Source organism: Coregonus lavaretus, assembly GCF_964263955.1.
Source record: "Coregonus lavaretus genome assembly, chromosome: 38".
NCBI classification, from domain to species: Eukaryota; Metazoa; Chordata; class Actinopteri; order Salmoniformes; family Salmonidae; genus Coregonus; species Coregonus lavaretus.
The window spans coordinates 14,644,011-14,658,892 of NC_140025.1; the positions used below are offsets into that span (position 1 = coordinate 14,644,011).

General features: G+C 42.0%; 3 protein-coding genes across 4 annotated transcripts in view; all 3 read right to left on the reverse strand.

Moving 5' to 3' along the window:
- LOC311111964 (uncharacterized protein) overlaps positions 1 to 14,882 on the reverse strand; it is a 426,062-nt gene that overhangs the window by 241,802 nt on the left and 169,378 nt on the right. The window lies entirely within an intron of this gene.
- On the reverse strand, positions 9,587 to 10,954 carry LOC311111966 (uncharacterized protein). Its single transcript, XM_084154909.1, has 3 exons — positions 10,720 to 10,954; positions 10,276 to 10,359; positions 9,587 to 9,820 (listed from the first exon to the last, which is right to left on the reverse strand). The coding sequence occupies exons 1-3, from the start codon at positions 10,915 to 10,917 to the stop codon at positions 9,734 to 9,736; spliced, it is 369 nt and encodes a 122-aa protein (XP_084011035.1). The 5' UTR covers positions 10,918 to 10,954; the 3' UTR covers positions 9,587 to 9,733.
- Positions 12,310 to 14,662, reverse strand: LOC311111963 (carbonyl reductase [NADPH] 1-like). Its single transcript, XM_084154906.1, has 4 exons — positions 14,534 to 14,662; positions 13,745 to 14,026; positions 13,529 to 13,636; positions 12,310 to 13,190 (listed from the first exon to the last, which is right to left on the reverse strand). The coding sequence occupies exons 2-4, from the start codon at positions 14,022 to 14,024 to the stop codon at positions 12,754 to 12,756; spliced, it is 825 nt and encodes a 274-aa protein (XP_084011032.1). The 5' UTR covers positions 14,025 to 14,026; positions 14,534 to 14,662; the 3' UTR covers positions 12,310 to 12,753.

A 14,882-nucleotide genomic window follows, 5' to 3' on the forward strand; every position in this document is an offset into this window, starting at 1 on the left:
TGTGTAGAATAATAAGATGTAATGTTGTGCTACTGTTAACTAGAACATGATGCAGTGACCTGGTAATTGTATGCGTGTGAGAGAATCTCATCTGTATTCATTGCACATTAGTTTGAAGTGGGAGGAGTTTTTCACCTAGGATTACACATGAATGGTCTGTACAGAGTAGTAGGAATACCCTTTGGTTTTATTGCTGCTTCTGTGTTAATTATACCTGCTACTAGTAGGACTGTGATTTGTCTCACTGTATGTTTTTTTCCTTTGGTGAGGGCTGGAAACTGATGTAACATGAGATAGCTCCGTCCATGTCCAGTCAAACATATCCCTTACTCACAGTCAATGGTATCATGCATATTTTTTTTAGGATACTGGAGACTAAATTCAATATATTTGAATTAATTATGTGTATAAAAACAAATGTTGTTATATTTTTGTCCTACAAATTGATCAAAATTATAAGGCATGTGGTCTGAGATTCAACTGGTATGAAGCAGTAGCGTAGGCAGAAATTAGTTGGTGGGTGGTCCTGCAGATTATTTTTTTTGGGGGGGGGATTCTACACATTTTGCCACGGGGCAAAGAAAAATGTGCAGTTTTATAGCTAATCTCATGCTATTCTACACATTTTGCCATGAGGCTGAGAGAAAATGTTGCTGTTTTAAAGCTAATTTCCTTCAATTCTACACATTTCGCCATGGGGCAGAGAGGAAAATGTGCAGTTTTATAGTTAATATTGTGCTATTCTACACGTTGCCATGAAGCTGAGAGAACATATTGCATTTTTAAAGCTAAATAAAGCTCAAATATAGGTGTGTTGACTGTGATAAAGGCACTGGATTATGAGCTGCCTTGTTTGATAAATGAACAAATAAAGTAGGCAGTGGCATGGTGCATATAGCCAAAGAAACACACACGCCTCAATGAGGTCATATTCATGGATTATTGGGGGTGTGGCTATCAGTTAGTTCTTTTTTGGCCACCCATCCCATAAGAGTGAATGTCATTCCAGTTCACTGATTGCTATCAATTCTATCTGATGATGTTTGCATGTTGAGGTAAAAAGACAAATAAAGTCCAGTTTGGAACACTGACAAGTACAGAGCATAATATATATACGGTACCAGTCAAAAGTCTGGACACACCTACTCATTCAAGGATTTTTCTTTATTTTTACTATTTTCTACATTGTAGAATAATAGTGAAGACATCAAAACTATGACATAACACACATGGAATCATGTAGTAACCAAAAAATTGTTAAACAAATCAAAATGTATTTTATATATGAGATTCTTCAAATAGCCACCCTTTACCTTGATGACAGCTTTCAAACTTTTGACTGGTAGTGTATATATTTAAAAAGTGTTTTCCTCAATCTGATTGGGTGGGGCTGGCTCCCCAGTGGGTGGGCCTGGTCCCACCCGTGCCCAACCAGGCCCACCATGGCTATGCGGCTGGGATGACGCCTCTGCTCATAATAGGAAAAATAATATTTTAAGCACACTGGCACAAATGACCAAATTCAGTAATTTGAGTGTGATATGTTTTAATTTATAAAGCCCTTTTACAAAAAGTCCCACTGTACCTAACATTTTTACTAAACTTTAGACATACGAGCTACCACACCCGGTCTCAGGGATTGTTAACTCTGGAAATTCCTTTGGTCTCTACGGAGTTAGGTAAATCAGCTTTTATTTTTCTTGCACCTTATTTGTGGAACAATCTTCAAAATGTTCTTAAATTAGATGCTCTGGTGCCTTTAGGGCAATTCAGAAGGCTGATTGAGGACCTTATTACTGATGAATGTGTTTGTTTTTTATGACCATGTTTTTCTTTCTGCTTGCATTTTGTATTTATATTGATGAGTGTATTTTCTGTAATTTCTGTAATTCAGGGCTCATCTGTAAAATAAACATTGGTCTCAGTATGACTCCCTAATAAAATAAAGGTTAAATAAATAAAATAAATAATTCCAGTATGATATCAGCGTGGCTCTCAATTGGTTTCACAGCCACTCCATAAGCATCTATACCATTTTTTCAATTCTCGAGCTTTGAATATTGTCTTCTACCTGTACTGGTAGTCTCATACTGTGGGTACCCTCTCATAAGCGAAGACCTCCACCACAAGAAACATTTGTGGACAACATCTGCCGAGACACTGGTCTCAGATCAGAGGATCTGTCTTTAGAGATAAAATGTTAATGTACACACCAATGCATAGTGCATAAATCTATTTGTTTTTTATTGAGCTGCCCTCTTGGCCATGTCTCCCTTGTAAAAGAGCTATTTGGTCTTCAATTGGACTTCCTGGAAAAATACAGGTTAAATAAAAATAATAGATCACCATACAGCACCAAATTTGACTTCATAAAAAAAAAACATAACTCCCCCACACACAGTATTACCTCTGCACGCTGTTTATTGTGTCAGCATACCTTTAATATCATGTGTGCGGGAGTTACATATCTCCATGTCAGCCATCTGCAGCAGAGACAGCCGGGGCGTCAATTGAAACCCTACACACGCATTGGTGCTACGTTCAGAAGCGGGCGGTGACCCTGAGTGAATAAAAATCAGGGCAGATTGGCAGCAAATCCTGGTTATGTCATTCATCTGTCTCCGGAGCGATTTGATAATGTGCTGTCTGGAGGCAGGGGATGGAGCGTGCATGTGCAAGGTCAGTGATGTACTTGCAAGACTGATCAGGGGACATAAGAAATTATCGCAAATGAGCCTCAATACACCATCATTGTATCTGTATTATTTTCTCTATGGGCTGGTGAGGATTTTATACATGCATATATACATATTTTTCTACCCTCACCTCAGTTTCTCATTTTTTCTGGATACCTGTACCCCACTACATGGGGATGTCAGAATGTGACATGCCTGCATATAATATTTCAGAAAAGCATCCCGTCTGATGCGACCAGTTAGTGCCTAATAGTCACTCTCAGCTCTAAAGAACAAATCCAATCTCCACCAACAGCAGGTATAGGTCCTCTCATAGAAACATAATCGATTTCAGTCTATTTTTACAGGTCCTCTCCCCAGTCAGTGCAGTTGTTTGCTATGCAGTGGTCTAACATTTCAAGGTTTCGAACTGACGCTGGATGTTATGCAACGCCTGCACTCTGGGACTCTGTAACACAAGCAGAAGAGACAGGAATAGAGCAGAAACTGGCAGGGAAGCAGAGCAGCAGCCTGTTGTCTCCCCATTACAGAGCAGGCACAGCCACTGTCCAGCCACTGGCTAACTGACCAGCCACCCTGCTGGCTTCTGCCCAACATGGCCCCCGACATGGCTGAGATGGACACATAGGGGATGTCTGATTGGCATTGAGTACATGGGAATAACCAAGGAAAACGATTTTATTTGTCAAGAGACCATGGGACTGATTGAACACAGTTAAAGCTAATGGGCAGCTATGGGATTGACAATGTCCAATTTGACTTAGCCTGGAAACAATGGGGATGTGGTTAGAACAGGAAAACACACACATTTCTATTAGCACATTATTATTCACATATATTTACAATGATAGGGCAGGTACTGCCATAAATCATAGAACATAAGAGACTGGTGCCAATTTCAACATACAGCTGATCATGTCCTTATTACCCCAGCCTAGTATTTTCAGATATAGAGAGAATATGGATCACATATTTTCTTGTCTGAAACAGCTTGGGGTTAGGTCAGTATTTCACTATTAAACCATCCTTCTGCCTCTAACAAAATATGTGAATGTTTATACTCAGTTAGAAGTCAACCTCCACTCCTTGTTGAAGTCACACTCCATCTGTTTGGAAAGAGTAATCTAAGAACAGGGGATGAACTGTTTCATCACACTGACATTTAAATGCAACAGGCAGTGTCATAAAGACCTGTTTACATTGATTTTTAGAAAACCTCTGGTTCACTTTTCGCAATAGATAAAATACATATATTTATGTGCTCGACAGTGCACTAGCTGTCATTCTGCCGCTGAAGTTCAATTCCTTTGACAGCGAGGTACAGATGACAATAGCTTTAGGGGAGACCGCCATCTTGTGGATATTTCATGTACTGATGATTTATCAACGAACGCCTAAGCATCAGCATGATATTATTCCCTAAATTGACTACTGCTATAGGCCTAGCTGTTTTTTTTCTTCATTTCTTTCTTTGGCATTCCATTAGCGGATGTTCTGTCTGAACCAGATGGCGTGTCGAGTGGAGATGACAGTGAGAATAATTGGATTACAGTGGAGAATGCAGAAGGAAATAAAATCAGTAAAGTGGTAGTCGAAACTAGTAAATCCAAACCTAATTCTGATTAATTTTTGGTTGTTATAAGGGTTTTGGATCGATGTTGTTACCTGGGAGATCCGTTTGAAGTCTCTATTAAAATTGTGGATCTGTTGAATGAGGTGGTGTCGATGAGAATAACGAGAAATGGGCGTATTTTTGTTTTTTGTTTCTATGGAACAGAAGGAGCGTGCTCTGCGCCTCAAGAAACTGTCGGATTGGAATGTGTCGTGTGCCGACATTGGTGTTATCTCTGGGGTGGCGCTAGAAGTAAATGCAAAGGATATACGTGAAGAATTGGATCAAGTGGTTGGTGCACAACAACTGACCCGCATGGTAGATGCTGGTCACTCCATCCATTCTATAGTTTTTTGATGAGTCTCTCCCTTCTCACGTGTATTTGGGTTATATGAGATTCCCTGTGAGAGCCTTCGTGCCCAAACCCATGCAGTGTGATAAATGGAAATGATTTGGTCATGTGTCAAGTGTATGTAGAAGGAAGGAGTATTATATGACAGCTGAGACTAAATGCTGCAATTGTGGTGGTGAACATGCACCCGATTTTTCTGAATTGTTCTGTTAAGGTGAAGGAGACGGAGGTGGCAAGGATAAAGGCTGTCCAGAATGTCTCCTATCCGGAGGCGTTGAGAAGAATGGAAGAAAGTTGATGACGTAATGGTAGTAGGAGTAGAGACACAAGATTATGTTCCTTGTCAACAGAGGGATCCAGACATGTTGCATGTTAAGAAGGTGGACTTTGTAGCATTTATTACTTTGGTTGTCAACTGGTACAGCGCAAACGGAGAGGAAATCTGAGAAAATAGGCATTATTGTGAGTGCGGCTGAGCGTTTCTTGGGACTTTTCTGCAGAGGCATTACAAGGAATCCTGTCGATGAATGCTCCGTCTTCACAGGCACCTGAGCCTGTGTAGGGATGTGATTTGAATGTGACTGACGGAGTGGGATGGTTGTTTTGATTTATTTGTGTATTTTGTATTATCTCGGGTCCCTCCCCCTTCCCGCATAAGGAATATATAATTTTTGTTTTGTTTCAAACCCCGTACAGTAGGTGGCGGCAATACACCAATAGGTGTAGCCTGCCATAACACTTTAAAGAAGAAGTATAATACACTGACGCCGGCCGGTGACGTCGGAGCTTGAGAAGATGGCGGATGTTTTGTTTGAAATTGATGGCGCGTCGAGTTGAGTTGAGTTGAGTTGAGTTGAGATGAGAGTGAGAAGGAATGGATTACAGTGGCGAATAAAAAAGGAAACAAGAGAAGTAAAGTGGTCGTGGAGTCTAGTAAATCCAAGCCTAGTTCTGACTCATTTTTAGTCGGAGTGAGGGTTTTGGATCGATCGAGATACCTGGGAGATCCGTTTGAAATCTCGATGAAATTATAGATGCGTTAGATGAGGTGGCGTCAGTGAAAATAACAAGAAATTGGTTTATTTTGGGGGGTTTGTCCGAGGAGCAGAAGGAGCGTGCTTTGCACCTGAAAAATATATCTGATTGGAATGTGTCGTGTGTGGCTCAGCGAAGTAGGGCGCCTAACAAGGGGGTTCTCTGGAGATGTGCTAAAAGTGAGTGCAGAGGATGTAACTGAAGAAGTAGATGCAGTGGCTGGTAAACGTCGACTGACCCGTATGGTGGATGGAGTGAGGAAGTGCATTCCATCCATTATTTTGTTCTTTGAAGAAGAGTCTCTCCCTTCGTACCTATATTTGGGTTATGTGAGATATCCTGTAAGAGCCTACCTGCTCAAACCCTTGCAGTGTGATGAATGTAAACTATTTGGACATGTGTCAAGTGTATGTAGACGGGAGGAGTATCCATATGCCATTTGAGGAAAAATGCTGCAATTGTGGTGGGAGCATGCACCAGAATTCATGAAGTGCCCTATTAGGGTGAAGGAGACCTAAGTGGCAAGAATAAGGGCTGTCTAGCATGTCGCCTATCTGGAGGCGGTGAGAAGAGTGGAAGGAGGGAGTAAGTTAAAGAAACCGAGTGGAAGGAGGGAGTAAGTTAAAGAAACCATGGTAGTTGGATTAGAGACATCAGTAAGTGTTACTTGTCAACAGGATCCTGACATGTTGCATATTAAAAAGGTGGACTTTGTATCGTTTTTTGCATTGGTTATAAACTGCACAGTGCAAACAAAGAAGAAATCTGAGAAAATAGTCTGTGTGGCTGAACGTTTTTGGGGACTCAGGGATTTTACAGCAGAGGCATTACAATGTCAATGAATGTTCAGTCCACACAGGCACCCGAGCCTGTGTAGGGATGTGATTTGGATTATCACTGAAAGGGTGGGGATACATTTTTTATTTATTGTGTTGTATATAATGTTGGTATCCACCCCCCACAATGGACATTTTATTTTACGTTCGCTACCTGTACAGTAGGTGGCGGCAATACACCAATAGGTGTAGTCTGCCATAAAACATTAAAGAAGAAGAAGACACTGACGCCTTTCGGCATGGTGTGGGTCTTCATGCTTCAGCACATATTTTGTTATTCTCAGAAGATTGACACTTTAGCACCTAAATACACAGATTTACGGTTCGATTTAGTCGGCATCGTGGAAGATCCGCGGGAGAATGCGATTTAAATATAAAGGGCAACTGCCAATAAAAAACGTCATTTAGGAAGCAGCCGACAGTGCATTCGGAAAGTATTTAGACCCCTTGACTTTTCCCAAATTTTGTTACGTTACATCCTTATTCTAAAACGGATGAAATAGTCGTCGTCGTCGTCGTCGTCCCCCCCCCCCACACACCACACACACAATACCCCATAATGACAAAATAAAAACAGGTTTAGATTTTTTCCCCAAAAATTATTACCAAACAAAAGTGAAATATTACATTTACATAAGTATTCAGACCCTTTACTCAGTACTTTGTTGAAGCACCTCTGGCAGCAATTACAGCCTAGAGACTTCTTGGGTATGGCACTACAAGCTTGGATCACCTGTATTTGGGGAGTTTCTCCCATTCTTCTCTGCAGATCGTCTCAAGCTCTGTCAGGTTGGATGGGGAGCATCGCTGTACAGCTATTTTCAGGTCTCTCCAGAGATGATAGATCGGGTTGAAGTCCGGGCTCTGGCTGGGTCACTCAAGGACATTCAGAGACATGCCCCGAACCCACTTCTGCGTTGTCTTGGCTGTGTGCTTAGGGTAGTTGTCCTGTTGGAAGGCATACCGTCGCACCCAGTCTGAGGTCCTGAGCGCTCTGGAGCAGGTTTTCATCAAGGATCTCTCTGTACTTTGCTCCATTAATCTTTCCCTCGATCCTGACTAGTCTCGCAGTCCCTGCCACTGAAAAACATCCCCACAGCATGATGCTGCCACCACCATGCTTCACCGTAGGGATGGTGCCAGGTTTCCTAAAGATGTGACACTTAGCATTCAGGCCAAAGAGTTCAATCTTGGTTTCATCAGACCAGAGAATCTTGTTTCTCATGGTCTGAGAGTCCTTTAGATGCCGTTTAGCAAACTCCAAGTGGGCTGTCATGTGCCTTTTACTGAGGAGTGGCTTCCTTCTGCCCACTCTATCATAAAGACCTGATTGGTGGAGTGCTGCAGAGATAGTTGTCCTTCTGGAAGGTGCTCCCATCTCCACAGAGGAACTCTGGAGCTCTGTCAGAGTGACCATCAGGTTCTTGGTCACCTCCCTGACCAAGGCCCTTCTCCCCCGGTTGCTAAGTTTGGCCGGGGCGGCCTGCTCTAGGAAGAGTCTTGGTGGTTCCAAACTTCATCCATTTTAAGAATGATGGAGGCCACTGTGTTCTTGGGAACCTTCAATGCTGCAGACATTTTTTGGTACCCTTCCCCAGATCTGTGCCTCAACACAATCCTGTCTCGGGAGCTCTATGGATAATTCCTTCGGCCTCATGGCATGGTTTTTGCTCTGACTTGCACTGTCAACTGTGGGAGCTTATATAGACAGGTGTGTGCCTTTCCAAATCATGTCCAATCAGTTGAATTTACCACAGGTGGACTCCAATCAAGTTGTAGAAACATCTCAAGGATGATCAATGGAAACAGGATGCACCTGAGCTCAATTTCGAGTCTCATAGCAAAGGGTCTGAATACTTATGTAAATAAGGTATATCTGTTTTTTTATATTTTATACATTTGCAAACATTTCTTCAACCCTGTTTTCGCTTTGTCGTAATGGGGTGTTGTGTGTAGATTGATGAGGACATTTTTTTATTTAATCAATTTTAGAATAAGGCTGGAACGTAACAAAATGTGGAAAAAGTCAAGGGATCTGAAACATTTATTCAACTGTCAAAATTGACTATAAAGTGTTAATATGATAATTTTGGTCATAAAGTCAGTCTTGTCCAAAACTCATTTTTGTGAGACTCGTCGTCGTAACTGCATCACAACGTAAATGAAGGTTGGTTTGTTTAAATCTGGTCCACATGCCTACAGCTGGCAGCACACAAGTAGTCATACATTTAAAGTGCAGCTGCACCAGACCGATCTTAATGCCTGTGGTAAATTTGGGTTGACTTTGGATATCCCTATGGGGCTAGTTAGGGACCATCGGTAAATTACACAATATACATGGGACAATATGTTAAAATTCCAGACCTCAAACCAACTATAAATTGTATTACATAAATGCATATATATATATATATATATATATATATATATATATATATATATATATATATATATAAAGCATTTCATGAGAACTAAAAGGTGTGCAACATGAAAATATTGTCTCAGTTACATTGTGTAATTTATTGATGGTCCTTAACTAGCCCCGGAGATAGGCTGTCCAAAGTGCAAACAACTTTGCCACGGTCATACACCACCCGGCTGAAGCTAATTGGCTAAATAATTTGGCTAACTTTTCCCACCTGCAAACACATACACCCTAAAACCAACTCACGTTTGAATTCAGTCATGGCCGCTAGCATTCTTTAATGAATCAAATCTAAAAGGAGGCCAAATCAGGATGTGCAGTTGCCCTTTAAAGGTCAGTTCCTATTGAACCGACATATGCAGCGTTTACCATGAATGCAGTCTCCACTAACGCTGGAAATGGCCTTTAAATTTCAATCGCACAATGAATCAAGCCCCTAATTCAATTTCACTGGCACATATTAAACAGTAGTTTAGACAAACATAAGAAACCACACAACAATCTAATCAGTACTCAAGTAATTACATTGATTTTATTCTTACAAATAACTCTATTCTAGCAGGAAATTAATTAGTGTTCGGTTAAATTCTGATTAAGAAGTGTTTGTTAGTGTCTGTTAGCTTTCTAGGCCAAATAGTGCCTGTCTGATAAACGCAACAACCTCACACAATGCATTCATAGTTTCACGATTCCATTGACAGCTATGTGTAAATTTGCACATACTAAGTGTGTTTTTTCACATGTGTAGTTGCACATAGACAGTAGTTCCTGTCCATCCTAAGACACTGGAGTACAGGTGCTTTTGATCAGAATCAGCTGGTTCTTCCAAGGAGCAGTCACAATAACAAAATTACAACGGAAAATCTGGAATGAGAGAGAGGAAAGCAGTTTCGGGATTAGGGAGTTAGCATAGCAGAGAAACTTCAATATCCAAGTTCTTTGTGAATAGTGTAAACATGCACAGCCTCTGTGCTGATAGCACCAACTCCACCTGTTAACGAGATTAGATTAAATACTAAATACTGCTAGCCCTTGAATGACTTTCATTGCCTCAAAAAACCTTGCAGACCCTAGTCTACATCAATTGTCTGAAATGCAAGGCTCTCACAAAGCCATTCTTGAAATGAATTCAGAAAATATTCACATCCTCCTTATCTATCAGAGAGAAATTGAGTTAGTTTTGTACCTATTGGTAATGGACGTTCAGGTCGCTCTGTCTGCCCCCCCACCCCATTTCTGTCTCTGTCTTTCTCATGCACCTAATCTAAATCCATAAAATACATGATACAGAGAGGGTTCAAGATGTGGTTGAGGCGTACCTGGGTGTTGGAGTTGTCTGGAAAACAGGAGGACTGGCAACCTCTCACCTCCACATCAATGTCGTACTGACCTGCACCGACCTCCTGAGAGAGACACACCTCAGTTCAACTTCATTTGTGCAGTAAAGGGCGTCCGATGACTTCAAAAAGTCATCGAACGTAGAGCAAACACGAGCGATTGTGAAATCATGCTTCCATTTACAATGCAAATGCAACAAAGCTCTGTTTATCTGGTTGGGAAGTGAAAATAAGACATGTACAGAATTAGAAAAAAAACATATGTAAAAATGCTAACTCTCGAATCACCATACCTAAAAAGAAGAAAATGCACTCCCTAAATCTTTCTGAGGAGTTGCAGTCTTTATGAACAGATCACCAATAAGGTATGATCCCTTAAAATCAATTATGAGCTGGCGAGATTGCAGTCAAACAGAGGTCTCTCACCTCTCTGTGGACAGAGTGGAACTTGGTAATGTTGTGGAGCTGATGAGTCTGGCTGTGGAAGTTGAAGCTCTTGATGCCGAAAGCAACACAGGCCTGTACCTCTGGGTCAGCTGGGTCCACTTCCTGCCCAAGAGGTGCCGCAGTGGCCATGGCTGACAGGAGGAAGAAAGGGCAGAGGAAATGCCAGAAGTAGAACATATTCTGTCTGGTTACTAACAGGTTTTGCTAAGACTTACTGAGAGATTCTGGCTGGCACCAAGAAGGGCGGCACCAGAGTAGACACTGTATGTACACAAAAACACACGCACAAACGCACACTGGTTTGTCAGTAGCTTAATCTGTTTTGTGAGCTGTGTTAATGTGAGTCTTTCTTGTGTAGGGCTCGGACAGAAATCAGTTTAGTGGGTTAGGTTTGACTATCTCATGGTAGGCATGGGCTGCAGTGACACGTGGTGAGGTCAGTGGCTGGGTAGCCCCAGGACTGAGTTAGGGAAACCCGGACGTATGCTATTGACTGACATTGAGAAACAGTTTGATGTAGCCATCCACAATTTCAACCTATAGGTGGCACTAAAGACCAATATATGGACACATTTGTAAAAGTCAAACTAGAGTTGTTCAGCCTACTACTGTAGGGGGAGAAAGGATGAGAGAGTGACCTGTGATGAAGATGACGTCAGTGACTTTCTGGTGACAGAGCACAGCTTGTGATCAATCACAATTCATGGCATTGTCTGGAGAAATGGCCATACCACAGGACTGGGGAGTTTTTCAGGATAAAAAGGAACAATGGAGCTAAGCACAGGCAAAATCTTAAGAGGAAAAACCTGGTTCAGTCAGCTTTTCACCAGAGAGCAAGACAGTAACCAAAACACAAACAAAATCTTCACTGCTGGTGCTTACCAAGAAGACTGAATGTTCCTGAGTGGCCTAGTTACAGTTTTGACTTAACTATGCTTGAAAATCTATGGCGAGACTTGAAAATGGCTGTCTAGCAATGATCAACAACCAAACTGTCAGAGCTTGAAGAATTTTGAAAATAATAATGGGCAAATATTGCACAATCGAAGTGTGCAAAGCTCTTAGGGGCCGATCCCGACTTAGGAATTTATGCCTTTCCTACGCACTTCTCAGTATTTGGTATTCAGACTTGCCTTATTCAGTCACGTAATGTGCTCTGCAGGTGTGGCTGGCTACCTTGCGCACTGAATAGATTTCATTAAACCGCTGAAAACCCTCCCACTTGCTGGCCAAGAGATTTTCTTGGGGAGTTTTCATTCAGTGGGGTTTTCAGGACATTTATCTGAAGCCATCCCTTTAAATAAGGTGCATCATTTTGTTGACAGATTCAACAGAATACATCGCAAGAACGGGTTCAGAATAGAGGGATCAATGGAGCCCCACAGTGGAGATGGCATAACACCAAATAAAACCTAGTGGTCAAACAGGGAAATGGTTCCAATTGTTTTTCCAACATTCATTTTTTTAAATACGATATTTTGGATTAATGAAAAATATATTTCACAGCAGTTAAGATGGAACAATGATTCAGTACACTTTAAAAGCATTTAAAACGAGGACATTTCTACATAGTTTTGCACCTTTAATAGTCCACAATAAAAAGGAAGACAAACGAGTGAACATAAAAACAAAATTCACGTTTTAAAGTCAAGGCATTCACAATGTGCTGTATTTCCCACACATAAGCACATCTAACTAAGCATGATACATTGTGTGAAATGTGTGAAAATAAGTTCAAGTTTGTAAAATGTTTAATAAATACAATATCATATGTAGTTGCTAAAAACATGGTTATTTCCATTGACCTGAAAAACACAATTAGAGTGAGATTGGATTATTTTTTAAATACACCTGGGTTTACACATTTTTGTGTACCAAAATCAACATTTCTGAATTTTCCTGTGGTGTTGTCCTTTAAAATGTATACAGTGCATTTAACCCCCATTCCCACAGATAAGAACAGCCAGACTGAAAACCCCTCCACAATACACACATTACTCGATGACCTAATCCTCACCACGGCTGGACCTTCTTGTCTGACACAAACTGTCCGTGCGGCTCCCCAGCCCCCGCAGGAAGCAGGGCCAGGTAAACGGGGGTGATGGCGCCTTCGTCTGGTGACTTGGTGGCGTTGGGCCCAGCCATATCAGTCCTAACCCAGCCTGGGCAGCACGCATTCAGGAGGATCTGGTCAGCTGGTCTCTCCTGCCTCAGCTTGCGGGCGTGGATCCTGGAGAGCACGGTAAGGCCTGTTTTGGACACCCCGTAGGCTGTGTCGGGCCAGCCCCCCTGGGAGTGTGCCCCTGCCTGGGCCTCCTGGACAAACCTCTCCATCAGCCCCACCAGCTCCTCCTCTGTGATGTCATTGCTGCGGAACCGGGCCTGGAGTTCAGGGCTGCAGCGGTTCAGGGCGATGGAGCTCATAACACTGGACACGTTCACCACCCTCCCTGAGGACAGACACAAACAACTCTGTGTTGTTAGTAAAATAAACAGTTATGGTATCTACTGTCAATTGACGCAGCAAAATAACTATGACTCAGAGAGAGCGGGTAGTGGTTGTGAGGTTCCGTGGTTCCGTGGCACAGGAAAAACTCAGGGTCCTAGAAAGTGCATGGTCACAAGACATAACTTGCAGTCACACAACACCATTGTTCTGAAGTGATAAGACACAATGATGATGTGTGGTCATAAATGGTCCCTCTGTTCCAGGGGATAGGCTCTACAATCTATTGCTATGCATCAGTGTTCCAGCTGTCTGTCAGTTGGCTTGTTCTAACAGCATTACCTCCTGGTTTGATAATGGGGAGAAACTCATTGCACATGTCTCTTGTGGCAAAGAAGTTCGTTTTGAGAGTCACCTCAGCTTGGGTTCCAAAGGGTGTAGTATCAGCATCTGTAAAGAAAAAGAAACATCAGTTGTCTCTCAGATCAAAGGGGCATCACATAGCATCATTATGGCCAATCATAGTAGCCATTACATTTTGTCAACTTATTTCCCTACTTTTAAAGGCAATCCCAGCGTTGTTAATGAGCACATCAAGGCCACCATATTTCTCCTTGAAGAAATCTCGGGCCGCGCGCACACTTTCTGGGTCGTTGATGTCAAGCTGTTGGAAGAGAGGTTTCAGCCCTTCAGAATTCAGGCTCTCGACAGCCGCAGTTCCACGGCCAGCATCCCGGCCACTAAGGAAAACATCACCATTGTACTGCTTGCAAAGCGACCGCACGATTGCAAATCCAATCCCCTTATTGGAACCAGTCACCAGTGCAACTTTTGGCATGCCTGAAATGAAAAGTGTATGAGAGAATTAGATTATACCAGGGATGTATTCATTAGCCAGATTCCGTTGCAAAACGTTATGCAGGAAACCGTTTACCTGTTGGTTAAGGGCTTGCAAGTAAGCATTTCACGGTAAAGTCTACAGCTGTTGTATTCGGCGCATGTGACAAATACAATTTGATTTGGAACGAAACCGGGAGGGACCTGAATTTGTCCAATAGAAACTCGTTTTCGTTGCAAAACATGTTTCGTTTGGAGTAGCTAAACGGTTTCCATGGCAAAACGTTTTGCAAAGGAATCCGACTAACTACACTCCAGGCAAAGGCCCATTTTCTGAGAGCTTTTATGACTGACACAGAACTCTTCTCGAGCGCTTTGCTGCGAAGCTAGCGATATGTTCTAGTTTGCTAGTTAGTTTTGTGCTAAATACGCTTCCGGTTCATTAAAGTGACTACCCTAAAACAGAAGCAGTTAAGTTAGTCAATGGTAAAGCAGTTTTGATGTACTTACTTTACAGTGGGGATACTCTTGACGTGTCGTGTAATACTGTCACCTGGCACACAACTGGCTTCAAACCACTGAGGTATAATAACAACACTTCAGACTGCTTGCTGGCTGGCTTCCGTAACAATAACAGCCTAGTGCGCAGAATCGGAAAAACAAACTAAGACGTAGATCCGGGTGTTTAGGGTGAGCATGAATAACTAAATCAACTTTTACACAATTATAATCATCTGTCTATGCTATTATAATTTTCTTTCCACTTTCGACATAATTCAATAAATGGATAGCGATAGATAGCCTACTGAGAGATACTTGTGATCCCACAGGTTTTTACTAGATAGGATACAGTTTGTGT

Excerpts from the sequence above, each read along its gene's own strand:
- LOC311111966 (XM_084154909.1), bottom strand. The coding sequence starts at position 10,917 with ATGTTCTACTTCTGGCATTTCCTCTGCCCTTTCTTCCTCCTGTCAGCC. Across the intron at positions 10,360-10,719 it reads TCCACTCTGTCCACAGAGAG|GAGGTCGGTGCAGGTCAGTA; the intron begins GTGAGAGACCTC and ends TGTCTCTCTCAG. Across the intron at positions 9,821-10,275 it reads CAGACAACTCCAACACCCAG|ATTTTCCGTTGTAATTTTGT; the intron begins GTACGCCTCAAC and ends CTCTCATTCCAG.
- LOC311111963 (XM_084154906.1), bottom strand. The coding sequence starts at position 14,024 with ATGCCAAAAGTTGCACTGGTGACTGGTTCCAATAAGGGGATTGGATTT. Across the intron at positions 13,637-13,744 it reads CGCTGGGATTGCCTTTAAAA|ATGCTGATACTACACCCTTT; the intron begins GTAGGGAAATAA and ends TTTTCTTTACAG. Across the intron at positions 13,191-13,528 it reads CCCCATTATCAAACCAGGAG|GGAGGGTGGTGAACGTGTCC; the intron begins GTAATGCTGTTA and ends GTCTGTCCTCAG.